Source organism: Thalassophryne amazonica, chromosome 7, assembly GCF_902500255.1.
Source record: "Thalassophryne amazonica chromosome 7, fThaAma1.1, whole genome shotgun sequence".
Classification (NCBI taxonomy): domain Eukaryota; kingdom Metazoa; phylum Chordata; class Actinopteri; order Batrachoidiformes; family Batrachoididae; genus Thalassophryne; species Thalassophryne amazonica.
The window spans coordinates 70,515,263-70,530,970 of record NC_047109.1 but is presented as its reverse complement, the minus strand read 5'-3'; the positions used below and the strand labels follow the sequence as shown (position 1 = coordinate 70,530,970).

At 42.7% G+C, this 15,708-nt stretch overlaps 1 protein-coding gene across 2 annotated transcripts in view; it reads right to left on the bottom strand.

Annotated features, from left to right (window-relative positions):
* nt5c3a (5'-nucleotidase, cytosolic IIIA) overlaps window positions 1-15,708 on the bottom strand; it is an 85,753-nt gene that overhangs the window by 4,485 nt on the left and 65,560 nt on the right. For both annotated transcript variants that reach the window (XM_034174400.1, XM_034174399.1), the window contains exons 4-6: window positions 3,172-3,304; window positions 2,973-3,062; window positions 186-348 (exon numbers count right to left, since the gene is read on the bottom strand). In XM_034174400.1, the coding sequence (XP_034030291.1) occupies window positions 186-348; window positions 2,973-3,062; window positions 3,172-3,304 (386 nt within the window). The remainder of the gene's footprint in view (window positions 1-185; window positions 349-2,972; window positions 3,063-3,171; window positions 3,305-15,708) is intronic.

The window sequence follows — 15,708 nt, the reverse complement described above, 5'->3', positions numbered from 1 at the left end:
CAAGGTCTGTGTTCCAAGAATGTTCTCTGTAAATTTGAAGACCCTGGCAGTAATAGGACTAGACTTATGCTGAGCACAGACAGACGGACAAAGCCTTCGCAATACCCGATGCCCCATTTTGATGGCCTCGGGTAAAAAATGTTTCTGTGAGAGGGAGAGAAGCAACTATCTAGCAGAGAGCTCACATTTTCATCGAAGTCCATGAAGTTAGCGACGACCTTGATATTGTTGTGGTAGACGCCTGCCTGACGAATGAGTTCTTCCAAAACGTCGCCGAGACCAGCAGAGAAGATGAACACAGGCACGTTGTGATAATGTAAGCGGTCAAAGAACTGTTCACAGCCTTCCCTGAAAATGAATAGACAGAAATGATTGGCTCAGACACATTAAATGCTCCGATACTCTGCACACAGGCCTGCTAATCTCGCACAAGAGACAAACTGTCATCATAGGTTTCCTCTAGTTTCAGTGACATGTTGAAATATTGGGGTTTGCGTCAGTAAGCATGCATTACTGCCACACCCACCAAACTACAGAACAGCCCTGAGTGACCAACTGGTCCATCTGAACTTCCCAACTGCAGTTTACAAGAAGAAGGCCAGACAAAGGGACAGAGCTGGAAAGGATGTGCAGCAGATTAGGGTGGTAAAAGATGCAGATGGTAATGTGCTGACAAGCAGGCTCAATATTTTGAGGAGATGATAAATGAAGAAAATGAGAGCGAGAAAAGGTTGGCTGATGTGGAAATAGTAAATCTGGAAGTGCAAGACATTAGTAATTTCAACTGATTTTCAATTTCAATTTATTTTCATTTATATAGCGCCAAATCACAACAAAGTTGCCTCAAGGCGCTTCACACAAGTAAGGTCTAACCTTACTAACTGCTAGAGGAAGCACACAGGCGACAGTGGTAAAGAAAGGTCCCTCTGATGATTTGAGGAAGAAATCTCAAGTGATCCAGACTCAAAGGGGTGACCCTCTGCTTGGCCCATGGTATCGACACAATTGACAATACAGGAAATTATACAGGAAATTTTGGGAGTCTATGCTGGTGCACAAGACGGGTGACCTGCAGAAGAAAACACCCACTCCCATAACTGGATGGAGCCGCACCTTAAACAGAGAGAAAAAAAAACAGAATCAGGTAGCAGAAAGACAACAAATACAGTATAATTTATCAGCATTTAGCAACAAGAAAAACAGAAGAAATAATAAGGTGATCGCCGGCCACTAGCCCTAAGCTTCACTAAAAGACCCAGACTTAAGATAAAGTTGAGGCCACGGCCTGCTCTGTTTACGAATAAAATTAATTTAGAGAAGAAAGCATAGTACCATTCTATGCCAGTATGCTAGCCATATGAAAGGGAAAATAAGTGCTTCTTAGTAAGGATGAAGTGAGGGCAGCTAGAAAGAGGATGAAGAGTGGAAAGGCAGTTGGTCCAGATGACATTCCAGTGGAGACATGAAAATGTCTTGGAGAGATGGCAGTGGAGTTTTGAACCAGATTGTTTAATAAAATCTTGGAAAGTGAGAATATGCCTGAGGAGTGGAGACAAAGTGTGCTGGTTCCTATTTTTAAGAACAAGGGTGATGTGCAGAGCTGCAGTAACTACAGAGACATAAAGTTGATCAGCCACAGCATGAAGTTATGATTAAGAGAAGTAGAAGCTAGGCTTAGAAAATAGGTGAAGATCTGTCAGCAGCAATATGGTTTCATGCTGAGAAAGAGCACTACAGATGCAATGTTTGCTCAGAGTACTGATGGGGAAGTATAGAGAAGGCCAGAAGGAGTTCCATTGTGTGCTTGTGGATTTAGAGAAAGCTTATGATAGTGCACCAAGAGAAGAGTTGTGTTATTATATGAGGAAGTCTGGAGTGGCAAATATGTGAGGGGAGTGCAGGACGTGTACAAGGATAGTGTGACAGTGGTGAGATGCACAGCAGGAATGGCAGATTCATTCAAGGTGAAGGTGGGATTACACCAAGAATCAGCTGAGTCCTTTCTTGTTCGCAGTGGTGATGGACAGGTTGACAGATTAGATCAGACAGGAGTCTCCATGGACTATAATGTTTGCAGATGACATTGTGATCTGTAGTGAGAGTAGAGGGCAGGTTGAGTCTAGTCTGGAAAGGTGGAGATATGCTCTGGAGAGCAGAGGAATGAAAGTCAATAGAAGCAAGACTGAGTACATGTGTGCAAATGTCCCAGTGGAATAGTGCGGTTACAAGGAATAGAAGGGGTGAAAGTAGATGAGTTTAAATTCTTGGGGTCAACTGCCCAAAGTAATGGACAGTGTGGTGGAGAGGTGAAGAAGAGAGTGCAGGCAGGGTGGAGTGGGTGGAGAAAGGTGGCAGGAGTGATATGTGACCAAAGATATCTGCAAGAGTGAAGGGGAGAGTCTACAAGACAGAAGTGAGACCAGCTATGCTGTGCAGTTTCGAGATGGTGGCACTAGCAATGCCACCGTCAGGATGGCAAAAGTGAAGACGTTGCGATTCTCTTTGGGAGTGACGAAAATGGACAGGATCAGGAATGAACATATCAAAGGGACAGCTCAGGTGGAATGGTTTGGAGACAAAGTCAGAGAGGTGAGACTGAGATGGTTTGGACATGTGCAGAGGAGGGACCCAGGGTATAAAGTGAGAAGGATGCTGAGGATGGAGCCACCATGCAGGAGGAGAAGAGGGAGGTCAAAGAGGAGGTTTATGGATGCGGGGAGGGAGGACATGCAGGTGGTTGGTGTGACAAAGGAAGATACACAGGACAGGGTGAGATGGAAATGATTGATTTGCTGTGGTGAAAGCAGAAGAAGCCATATCTTAGAAACAACATTGTGGAGTGAAATGAGGAATGATGCCCAAAGGTGTCAACATAAGACTTAGATTGTGTAACACAAGAACGAATACCCATTATTCAATTTGCAGTGAGTCTAGTGTTGAGACCATCCAAGTGAGTGTGGAGAAACAGATACCTGAGTACAGCGTCAGACTCTCTCACTATCTCTGCTAGTTTGTCTCTCTGTAGCCGCTGTTCCACGAGTAGTGTGTGAGACTTAAAATACCTGAAAGCACAAAAGCACACAACTGAAGTGCTTTATCAGTCTTCTCTTCATGTAAAACAGACAGGCCAGTGTTTGATATATGACAGAAGGAAAAGTACGTCTGTCATACCACTCCACCATGAATGGGTATTTCTCCTCCATAGTCAGTTGAGGGTCGATCTCAATTGGATAATATTTATTCTTGAGCTGCAGCAGCTTCTGTCGGCATTCGTCTGTCACGAGCTTGCAGTTATCGATGACATCTGCGCAGAGAGAAAGAACGGTAACCGTAGTCAATTTGAGAAAGGTGCACTTGTATTAAAGGGACACTCCACAAACATTAAACAAACAGTTAAGGCCACAATAACATTCACAGTATTATTATAAATAGAGATAGAAAATAAAATGAATTTTATAAAAGTAAACATTCTTTAACATTAATTCGCTTCAAAAAATTCCTTATATATCTTACGCAGGTATCTTACGCTACGGGCTGGAAAAGTTGTTGAAGTTTTCATGGTTGAAGGTGAACGAATTCCATCAGTGAAAGAAAAGGGCGTGAAGAGCCTAGGTCGTTGGTACTCCTTTCCAATCACAGACCGACATCGAGGGGTTGAAGTCCAGCAGCAAGCTGAAGATGGACTGAGAGCAATTGCAAAGACGAAGCTACCTGGGAAGTTTAAGGTCTGGATGGTTCAGTTTGGGCTACTACCAAGGTTGATGTTGCCATTGACAGTTTATGAAGTGGCGCTGACAAGAGTTGAGAGTACTGAAGGGAAGATCAGTAAGATGGTACGAAAGTGGCTAGGAGTTCCTAAGATGCTGACAAATGTAGCACTCTACAGTCGGTCAACGAAGCTCCAGCTTCCCTTATCATCAGTGGTGGAAGAATATAAAGTTGCGAAGGTTAGACTACAGTCAATGCTAAATGATTCCAATGACCAAGTGATAAGTAATAACCCACCGGCCCTGCAAGTTGGACGGAAGTGGAATGTTGGTGGTATGGTGAAAGAAGTTGAGGCCGTAGCACATCAACGTGAAATTGTTGGAGTGGTGCGTGAAAAGGGAGCTTGCCTTGGCGTAGTAAGAAGGCAATGATTTTGGTCAAAGGCCGGAGCTGGGGAACGAAGAAAGATCAGAGAGCAGGAGACTCGTCATTTGATAGAGGCTGAAAGGGTGTCGAGAGCAGCACAGCAGGGTCAGCAAGGTCGATGGATGACGTGGGATGTAGAGGAGAGAAAGGTGACTTGGAAGGACATTTGGGGAAGAAGTTTTGGGAGTCTGAAGCGGCTACTCCAGATGACGTATGATGTGTTTCCATCACCAGCGAACCTGAGAAGATGGGGTACTGGCAAGAAGGCGAACTGTCATCTGTGTGGAAAGTATGCTACTCTTCACCATATCTTGTCAGCGTGTCATGTTGCTCTGAGTAGAGGATGGTATACATTTAGGCACAACTTAGTTCTGAAGGTGGCTGTGAAGGCAGTAAACGAAGCGTTTGTCCCAGTGAAGAAGAGCCAACCAGTTAAGCTTGTGAGAGATGGTGAACAGGTGAGAGGTCGGAAGCAGAAGAGGACAGGCACTGGTCCAAAAAGAAAGTGGACTGTGTTAGAAGACAAGACTTTGCCAGTAGATGTGGTGGTGTCTGATTTGCGGCCTGATGTTATGCTGATTGACAGGGAGGAAAGGAGGGTAATACTTGGAGAGCTGACAGTCCCATGGGAGGAGGGTATTGATGGAACACGACAGAGGAAGCTCAACCGCTATGAAGATCTGAGGGTGGAGATAGGAGAGCGAGGCTGGAAGGTGGAGGTCATTCTTTTTGAGGTGGGATGCCGGGGTTTCCCCGCAGCATCGGTGGGTCGATTCCTGAGGGCAGCTGGTGTTGATGGATGTGAGGAGTGATAGCGCTCAGCTGACGACCCAGGCCCTGGGAAATAGCGCTTTTTGGCGTACTTTTCTCTCTAGAGTGTGACAGTTTTGGACAAGTTAATTTTTCTGGCAAAAAATATGAAGGTTGAATAAAATTGAACAAGGCTTCATGCTGGAACCATTGTGCTGCTCTTTACTTGTGGAAAAGTTTTGTTAAAAGCTGTTCACTATGAATTTATTTTTATAATATTGTTTTTGTGCAAATATTTCTTCATTTTGAAATGGATGCCTGCAACATGTTTCAAAAAAGCTGGGACAGCGGTATGTTTACCACTGTGTTACATCACCTTTCCTTCTAACAACACTCAATAAGCGTTTGGGAACTGAGGACACTAATTGTTGAAGCTTTGTAGGTGGAATTCTTTCCCATTCTTGCTTGATGTACGACTTCAGTTGTTCAACAGTCTCCACTGTCACATTTTGCACTTCATAATGCGCCACACATTTTCAATGGGTGACAGGTCTGGACTGCAGGTAGGCCAGTCTAGTACCCACGCTCTTTTACTACGAAGCCACACTGTAACACGTGCAGAATGTGGCTTGGCATTGTCTTGCTGAAATAAGCAGGGACATCCCTGAAAAAGACACTGCTTGGATGGCAGCATGTGTTGCTCTAAAACCTGGATGTACCTTTCAGCATGCGGTGGTTTGAATCATATTTGTCTAATAGATTACAATTTGTTCATGTAAATGGGGAATCTTCTTCACAGACTAAAGTTAATTATGGAGTTCCACAAGGTTCTGTGCTGGGACCAATTTTATTCACTTTATACATGCTTCCCTTAGGCAGTATTATAAGACGGTATTGCTTAAATTTTCATTGTTACGCAGATGATACCCAGCTTTATCTATCCATGAAGCCAGAGGACACACACCAATTAGCTAAACTGCAGGATTGTCTTACAGACATAAAGACATGGATGACCTCTAATTTCCTGCTTTTAAACTCAGATAAAACTGAAGTTATTGTACTTGGCCCCACAAATCTTAGAAACATGGTGTCTAACCAGATCCTTACTCTGGATGGCATTACCCTGACCTCTAGTAATACTGTGAGAAATCTTGGAGTCATTTTTGATCAGGATATGTCATTCAAAGCGCATATTAAACAAATATGTAGGACTGCTTTTTTGCATTTACGCAATATCTCTAAAATCAGAAAGGTCTTGTCTCAGAGTGATGCTAAAAAACTAATTCATGCATTTATTTCCTCTAGGCTGGACTATTGTAATTCATTATTATCAGGTTGTCCTAAAAGTTCCCTAAAAAGCCTTCAGTTCATTCAAAATGCTGCAGCTAGAGTACTGACGGGAACTAGAAGGAGAGAGCATATCTCACCCATATTGGCCTCTCTTCATTGGCTTCCTGTTAATTCTAGAATAGAATTTAAAATTCTTCTTCTTACTTATAAGGTTTTGAATAATCAGGTCCCATCTTATCTTAGGGACCTCGTAGTACCATATCACCCCAATAGAGCGCTTCGCTCTCAGACTGCAGGCTTACTTGTAGTTCCTAGGGTTTGTAAGAGTAGAATGGGAGGCAGAGCCTTCAGCTTTCAGGCTCCTCTCCTGTGGAACCAGCTCCCAATTCAGATCAGGGAGACAGACACCCTCTCTACTTTTAAGATTAGGCTTAAAACTTTCCTTTTTGCTAAATCTTATAGTTAGGGCTGGATCAGGTGACCCTGAACCATCCCTTAGTTATGCTGCTATAGACGTAGACTGCTGGGGGGTTCCCATGATGCACTGTTTCTTTCTCTTTTTGCTCTGTATGCACCACTCTGCATTTAATCATTAGTGATCGATCTCTGCTCCCCTCCACAGCATGTCTTTTTCCTGGTTCTCTCCCTCAGCCCCAACCAGTCCCAGCAGAAGACTGCCCCTCCCTGAGCCTGGTTCTGCTGGAGGTTTCTTCCTGTTAAAAGGGAGTTTTTCCTTCCCACTGTAGCCAAGTGCTTGCTCACAGGGGGTCGTTTTGACCGTTGGGGTTTTACATAATTATTGTATGGCCTTGCCTTACAATATAAAGCGCCTTGGGGCAACTGTTTGGTGTGATTTGGCGCTATATAAAAAAATTGATTGATTGATTGATTGATTGATGGTGCCATCACAGATGTGTAAGTTGCCCATGCCATGGGCACTAACACACCCCCATACCATCACAGATGATGGCTTTTGAACTCTGTGCTGGTAACAATCTGGATGGTCTTTTTCCTATTTTGTCCGGAGGACACAATGTCCATGATTTCCAAAAACAATTTGAAATGTGGACTCCTCAGACCACAGCACACTTTTCTACATTGTGTCTGTCCATTTCAAATGAGCTCAGGCCCAGAGAAGGCGGCAGCATTTCTGGATGTTGTTGATGTATGGCTTTTGCTTTGCATGGTGGAGTTTTAACTTGCACTTGTAGATGTAGCAACAACCTGTGTGAAGTGACACAACTGGTTTTCAGATATGTGCCTGAGCACACGCGGTAAGATCCTTCACACAATGTTGGTTTTTAATGCAGTGCTGCCTGAGGAGTCGAAGGTCACGGGCATTCAATGTTTGTTTTCGACCTTGCCACTTACGTGTAGAAAGTTCTCCAGCTACTCTGAATCTTCTGATTATATTATGGGCTATAGATGGAATCCCTAAATTCCTTGCAATTGAATGTTGAGAAACATTGTTCTTAAACTACTGGACTATTTTTTTCATGCAGTTGTTCACAAAGTGGCCATCCTCGCCCCGTCTTTGCTTGTGAACGGCTGACCCTTTTGAGGATGCTCCTTTTATACCCAATCATGACACTCACCTGTTTCCAAATTAACCTATTCACCTGTGGAATGTTACAAACAGGTGTTCTTTGAGCATTCATCAACGTTCCCAGTCTTTTGTTGCCCCTGTCCCAGCTTTTTTGAAACGTGTTGCAGGCATCCATTTCAAAATGAGCAAATAGTTGCAGAAAAACAAAAAAGTCTATCAGTTTGAACATTAAATATCTTGTCTTTGTGGTGTATTCAATTGAGTACAGGTTGAAGAGGATTTGCAAATCATTGTATTCTGTTTTTATTTACATTTCACACAACGTCCCAACTTCACTGGAATTTGGGTTGTAAGTGTGTAGGTGTGAGACTTGAAAGCTCAAGGCTGGGTCACACAGAGAAAAAGACTGTTGGCCATTTGAAGAGTCACAGACAGTTGCAGTCACATAACAGATTCTTTTGCAAAAGGGAATGACGCACAATGGTGGTAACGTTGTGGGACAGTCTTGTGTGTATATGGCATGGATTTTTCCTCAATAAATACAATAAACACATTATACAGTACACAAATCTATTCTAAATAGCCTCTAAGGAGAGAGAGAGAGACACAAAGCATTAAAAAAGGGGTTGTGGGGGGCAGGGTGTAGTCTTGATTCTGGGGGGGTCTGGGGGAATCTCCCCCAGAATTTTTTTTAAAAGAGCAAGTCAAATTTTGTATATTCTGGTGAATTTTAATGGGTATGAAGCCTCTGAAACAAAGAAAACTCACTTCAAACTGTCAAGTAAAAATTCTTTGTCTTCTGTAGTATTTTGATCGGTTCTAATCCAGCAAAGGTGCCAAAAGGGTGCTGTGTCGCTGGTTGTACAGTCAAAATACAAAATTGGCACCTAAAGCAATTGACAATGTTGTTCTGCTGTGCACAAAGTAACACTGTCACCCGTTTTGAAAATGCATGCGCACTGAGAAACTCAAAACTGGTTTATTAATATTTAATTGGTAAAATGCTCTCACTCGTAAAACAAATTGTCATTAAACTTAAATAAAACAGGGATGAAGTGGAGGTGTAAGAGTCAACAGGTGTTCACAGGAAGCAGTTATTTATTTCTATATTTATTTATTTATGTTCATTGTTAGTTGATTTTATCTTTTCTGTTTTGTTTTATCAGGTTCTTTTTGTCTGTTTCTCTAAAATTGTACTGTAGCATTATTAGTTATTACCTCCGCCAAGGAGGTTATGTTTTCGGTCGGGTTTGTTTGTCTGTCTGTCTGTCAGCAGGATAACTCCAAACGTTTTGAACGGATTTTGATGAAATTTTGTGGAGTGGTTGGAAATGACAAGAGGAACAAGTGATTAAATTTTAGTGGTGATCCAGATCACGATCCGGATCCCGATGCTAACGCGTTAGCATGTCTATGGCATTTTCAATGTTAAAAGTTAGCATTAATTCAAGGATTCAAAGGAGTTTATTGTCATATGCACATAGGAACATGTTCCCTGCACAATGAAATGTGTTTACTGCATTTAACCCATCCTAACTGCCAGTTAGGAGCAGAGGTCACCTTTACGGAGCCCGGGGACCCAGCTCTAGATGTATGTCCCTGCCCTGAGTCACGAGCAGGGCTGAGCAAACCTTGACCGGCTTCATGACACACTTAAACAACAACACACATAAGCCGGTCCGGTACATAAACACACATAAAAGCACACACAAGGAAAGTTTGGGAAAGAAAAAAAACTCCATTGCTGCTGTGTTGAACACAAACAGCACCACTGAAGCAAAAAAAACCCCATAAGCACAGAAAACAGTCACAGAAAAACAGTAAACAACAGTAAACAATCACAGTAGACGACAGCCGAGAATTGAATGTGTCCAGTGTTCAGACAGACAGCCCGGAGGCCGTCCTTGGCGCCATCAACAGGCCTCATCTGTGCATCCTGGGGGGGATCCCAGTCCTGAATCAGTCCACCAGAGTCCAAGGTCCCACAGTCAACATCACAGGACTGGGAGAGGGAAAGCCAAGAGAGGCGGGGTAAGACGAGGAGCAAGGCATCAGGAGTGTTCTTCGGGGGGAGGATATTATCCCAGCGGCCTTGAAGGGCAGCTGGTGTTTGGAAACCAAATAGATATCCAGATTAACAGACGCCTGAAAGATTACACTGTCTGAAACTTCAGAGTGGCTCCCAAATACATCTGAATAGAGGAGAAGAGATGTGGTCATTACTGACGATCAAAGCAGTTTTCCAGTGCAGCCATTCTCCCCGAGATGGATTCCAACGTGCAGTTAACACCCGCCGACTGAGCTTACACTGCCCTTTCAATCAAATCGATCATGTGGGGCAGCCTGGACGGGCCAATTAATGCTGCCTCCACCTTCTTAATTTTCCGGTAAACCAGTGCTATGGCCGCTCCACAAAGCAGAAACCCGGTCACCACAGCTCCAAATAAGTAAACATCTTCAACGTCCTCCACAGACAACGTGTACAGGCACATGACTTGCCACCTCCGCCAGCTGTCCATCACGTAACCCGCCACGTGTACATGCAGGACAGGTCGGGTCCTCCGCTCCCGAGTGTCTTGTAGAAAAAATAGTGTCAATTGCGTTCAGAGACCACTTGATTAGATCCATTTTGCCGTTTCCAGAGGAGCAAGGCTGGCAGCCTCACAGACAAACATGCTACAGTAGCAGGAAAGTTGGGGAGGGAGGAGGAAAGAAAAATGCGACGTCCCGACCGAGAGCAAGAAGGCAAAAAAAAAAAAGAGCAGTTGCAGCTGTCATCATGTTCGGGTGCATTTGTTTTCAAATTGTAATAGTTTTTAAATGTATTACACGCCAAGGAGATTATGTTTTCGGTCGCGTTTGTTTGTTTGTCTGTTTGTCAGCAGGATAACAGAAAAAGTTTTGAAAGGATTTTGATGAAATTTTGTGGAGTGGTTGGAAATGACAAGAGGAACAAGTAATTAAATTTTAGTGGTGATCCGGATCACGATCCGGATCCAGGAATTTTTTAAAGGATTCTTCACCATTGCGGGATGGGGGAATTTTGACATTCTAGTTTCTAACTCCACAAAAACAAGGCAGAAAGGCTTGAAAAAAATTAGGGTGTAACATAGTCAAATGTTCTATCAAACAACAAAGTTTGGTGATGATCGGATCCGGATTCCGGATCTGGTGATCCAGAATATGCAAAAATATAGGGAAAATAGAAAATGTGCCAGTGTGAGGTGACAAATGAAGCTAGAGATGCACAACTAACACCAAATTGTAGCTGAATCTGTACTGATTCAGTAAGGTGTCATGAGATTTGATGTAGCTTCAAATGTTATGGAGCTAGATCCAGAAGAAAGCCACCATTACCGAAAAATCGTTTTTATACAATAACTTTTGAACTGATAAAGACATAAAAGTGATTCCAAGTTCTAGTGACATGTTTTCATGGTCAAGGATGTCAAATATAAAGGAAAGAAAAGTGTATGTATCATAGTTTTGGTTGTAACACTGAACTGTTGAATAGATCACTGTGCCAAGGAGGGAATCTCTTTAGAGTCAGTGACCCTATGGCCTTGTTTAGAGAAGTCAATCAATCAATCAATTTTATTTATATAGCGCCAAATCACAACAAACAGTTGCCCCAAGGCGCTTTATATTGTAAGGCAAGGCCATACAATAATTACGTAAAAACCCCAACGGTCAAAACGACCCCCTGTGAGCAAGCACTTGGCGACAGTGGGAAGGAAAAACTCCCATTTAACAGGAAGAAACCTCCAGCAGAACCAGGCTCAGGGAGGGGCAGTCTTCTGCTGGGACTGGTTGGGGCTGAGGGAGAGAACCAGGAAAAAGACATGCTGTGGAGGGGAGCAGAGATCAATCACTAATGATTAAATGCAGAGTGGTGCATACAGAGCAAAAAGAGAAAGAAACACTCAGTGCATCATGGGAACCCCCCAGCAGTCTAAGTCTATAGCAGCATAACTAAGGGATGGTTCAGGGTCACCTGATCCAGCCCTAACTATAAGCTTTAGCAAAAAGGAAAGTTTTAAGCCTAATCTTAAAAGCAGAGAGGGTGTCTGTCTCCCTGATCTGAATTGGGAGCTGGTTCCACAGGAGAGGAGCCTGAAAGCTGAAGGCTCTGCCTCCCATTCTACTCTTACAAACCCTAGGAACTACAAGTAAGCTTGCAGTCTGAGAGCGAAGCGCTCTATTGGGGTGATATGGTACTATGAGGTCCCTAAGATAAGATGGGACCTGATTATTCAAAACCTTATAAGTAAGAAGAAGAATTTTAAATTCTATTCTAGAATTAACAGGAAGCCAATGAAGAGAGGCCAATATGGGTGAGATACGCTCTCTCCTTCTAGTCCCCGTTAGTACTCTAGCTGCAGCATTTTGAATTAACTGAAGGCTTTTCAGGGAACTTTTAGGACAACCTGATAATAATGAATTACAATAGTCCAGCCTAGAGGAAATAAATGCATGAATTAGTTTTTCAGCATCACTCTGAGACAAGACCTTTCTAATTTTAGAGATATTGCGTAAATGCAAAAAAGCAGTCTTACATATTTCTTTAATATGCGCATTGAATGACATATCCTGATCAAAAATGACTCCAAGATTTCTCACAGTATTACTAGTCAGGGTAATGCCATCCAGAGTAAGGATCTGGTTAGACACCATGTTTCTAAGATTTGTGGGGCCAAGTACAATAACTTCAGTTTTATCTGAGTTTAAAAGCAGGAAATTAGAGGTCATCCATGTATTTATGTCTGTAAAACAATCCTGCAGTTTAGCTAATTGGTGTGTGTCCTCTGGCTTCATGGATAGATAAAGCTGGGTATCATCTGCGTAACAATGAAAATTTAAGCAATGCCGTCTAATAATACTGCCTAAGGGAAGCATGTATAAAGTGAATAAAATTGGTCCTAGCACAGAACCTTGTGGAACTCCATAATTAACCTTAGTCTGTGAAGAAGATTCCCCATTTACATGAACAAATTGTAATCTATTAGATAAATATGATTCAAACCACCGCAGCGCAGTGCCTTAATACCTATGGCATGCTCTAATCTCTGTAATAAAATTTTATGGTCAACAGTATCAAAAGCAGCACTGAGGTCTAACAGAACAAGCACAGAGATGAGTCCACTGTCTGAGGCCATAAGAAGATCATTTGTAACCTTCACTAATGCTGTTTCTGTACTATGATGAATTCTAAAACCTGACAAATTCTTCAAATAGACCATTCCTCTGCAGATGATCAGTTAGCTGTTTTACAACTACCCTTTCAAGAATTTTTGAGCGAAAAGGAAGGTTGGAGATTGGCCTATAATTAGCTAAGATAGCTGGGTCAAGTGATGGCTTTTTAAGTAATGGTTTAATTACTGCCACCTTAAAAGCCTGTGGTACATAGCCAACTAATAAAGATAGATTGATCATATTTAAGATCGAAGCATTAAATAATGGTAGGGCTTCCTTGAGCAGGCTGGTAGGAATGGGGTCTAATAGACATGTTGATGGTTTGGATGAAGTAACTAATGAAAATAATTCAGACAGAACAATCGGAGAGAAAGAGTCTAACCAAATACCGGCATCACTGAAAGCAGCCAAAGATAACAATACCTCTTTGGGATGGTTATGAGTGATTTTTTTCTCTAATAGTTAAAATTTTATGAGCAAAGAAAGTCATGAAGTCATTACTAGTTAAAGTTAAAGGAATACTCGGCTCAATAGAGCTCTGACTCTGTCAGCCTGGCTACAGTGCTGAAAAGAAACCTGGGGTTGTTCTTATTTTCTTCAATTAGTGATGAGTAGTAAGATGTCCTAGCTTTACGGAGGGCTTTTTTTTATAGAGCAACAGACTCTTTTTCCAGGCTAAGTGAAGATCTTCTAAATTAGTGAGACGCCATTTCCTCTCCAACTTACGGGTTATCTGCTTTAAGCTGCGAGTTTGTGAGTTATACCACGGAGTCAGGCACTTCTGATTTAAAGCTCTCTTTTTCAGAGGAGCTACAGCATCCAAAGTTGTCTTCAATGAGGATGTAAAACTATTGACGAGATACTCTATCTCACTTACAAAGTTTAGGTAGCTACTCTGCACTGTGTTGGTATATGGCATTAGAGAACATAAAGAAGGAATCATATCCTTAAACCTAGTTACAGCGCTTTCTGAAAGACTTCTAGTGTAATGAAACTTATTCCCCACTGCTGGGTAGTCCATCAGAGTAAATGTAAATGTTATTAAGAAATGATCAGACAGAAGGGAGTTTTCAGGGAATACTGTTAAGTCTTCAATTTCCATACCATAAGTCAGAACAAGATCTAAGATATGATTAAAGTGGTGGGTGGACTCATTTACATTTTGAGCAAAGCCAATTGAGTCTAATAATAGATTAAATGCAGTGTTGAGGCTGTCATTCTCAGCATCTGTGTGAATGTTAAAATAGCCCACTATAATTATCTTATCTGAGCTAAGCACTAAGTCAGACAAAAGGTCTGAAAATTCACAGAGAAACTCACAGTAACGACCAGGTGGACGATAGATAATAACAAATAAAACTGGTTTTTGGGACTTCCAATTTGGATGGACAAGACTAAGAGTGAAGCTTTCAAATGAATTAAAGCTCTGTCTGGGTTTTTGATTAATTAATAAGCTGGAATGGAAGAGTGCTGCTAATCCTCCGCCTCGGCCCATGCTACGAGCATTCTGGCAGTTAGTGTGACTCGGGGGTGTTGACTCATTTAAACTAACATATTCATCCTGCTGTAACCAGGTTTCTCTAAGGCAGAATAAATCAATATGTTGATCAATTATTATATCATTTACTAACAGGGACTTAGAAGAGAGAGACCTAATGTTTAATAGACCACATTTAACTGTTTTAGTCTGTGGTGCAGTTGAAGGTGCTATATTATTTTTTCTTTTTGAATTTTTATGCTTAAATAGATTTTTGCTGGTTATTGGTGTTCTGGGAGCAGGCACTGTCTCTACGGTGATGGGGTAATGAGGGGATGGCAGGGGGGGAGAAGCTGCAGAGAGGTGTGTAAGACTACAACTCTGCTTCCTGGTCCCAACCCTGGATAGTCACGGTTTGGAGGATTTAAGAAAATTGGCCAGATTTCTAGAAATGAGAGCTGCTCCATCCAAAGTGGGATGGATGCCGTCTCTCCAAACAAGACCAGGTTTTCCCCAGAAGCTTTGCCAATTATCTATGAAGCCCACCTCATTTTTTGGACACCACTCAGACAGCCAGCAATTCAAGGAGAACATGCGGCAAAACATGTCACTCTCGGTCCGACTGGGGAGGGGCCCAGAGAAAACTACAGAGTCCGACATTGTTTTCGCAAAGTTACACACCGATTCAATGTTAATTTTAGTGACCTCCGATTGGCGTAACCGGGTGTCATTACTGCCGACGTGAATTACAATCTTACCAAATTTACGCTTAGCCTTAACCAGCAGTTTCAAATTTCCTTCAATGTCACCTGCTCTGGCCCCCGGAAGACAATTGACTATGGTTGCTGGTGTCGCTAACTTCACATTTCTCAAAACAGAGTCGCCAATAACCAGAGTTTGATCCTCGGCGGGTGTGTCGTCGAGTGGGGAAAAACGGTTAGAGATGTGAACGGGTTGGCGGTGTACACGGGGCTTCTGTTTAGAACTATGCTTCCTCCTCACAGTCACCCAGTCGGCCTGCTTTCCCGGCTGCTCGGGATCTGCCAGAGGGAAACTAACGGCGGCTAAGCTACCTTGGTCCGCACCGACTACAGGGGCCTGGCTAGCTGTAGAATTTTCCACGGTGCGGAGCCGAGTCTCCAATTCGCCCAGCTTGCCTCCAAAGCTACGAATAAGCTACACTTATTACAAGTACCATTACTGCTAAAGGAGGCCAAGGAATAACTAAACATTTTACACCCAGAGCAGAAAAGTGCAGGAGAGACAGGAGAAGCCGCCATGCTAAACCGGCTAAGAGCTAGTAGCTGCGCTAAGCTAG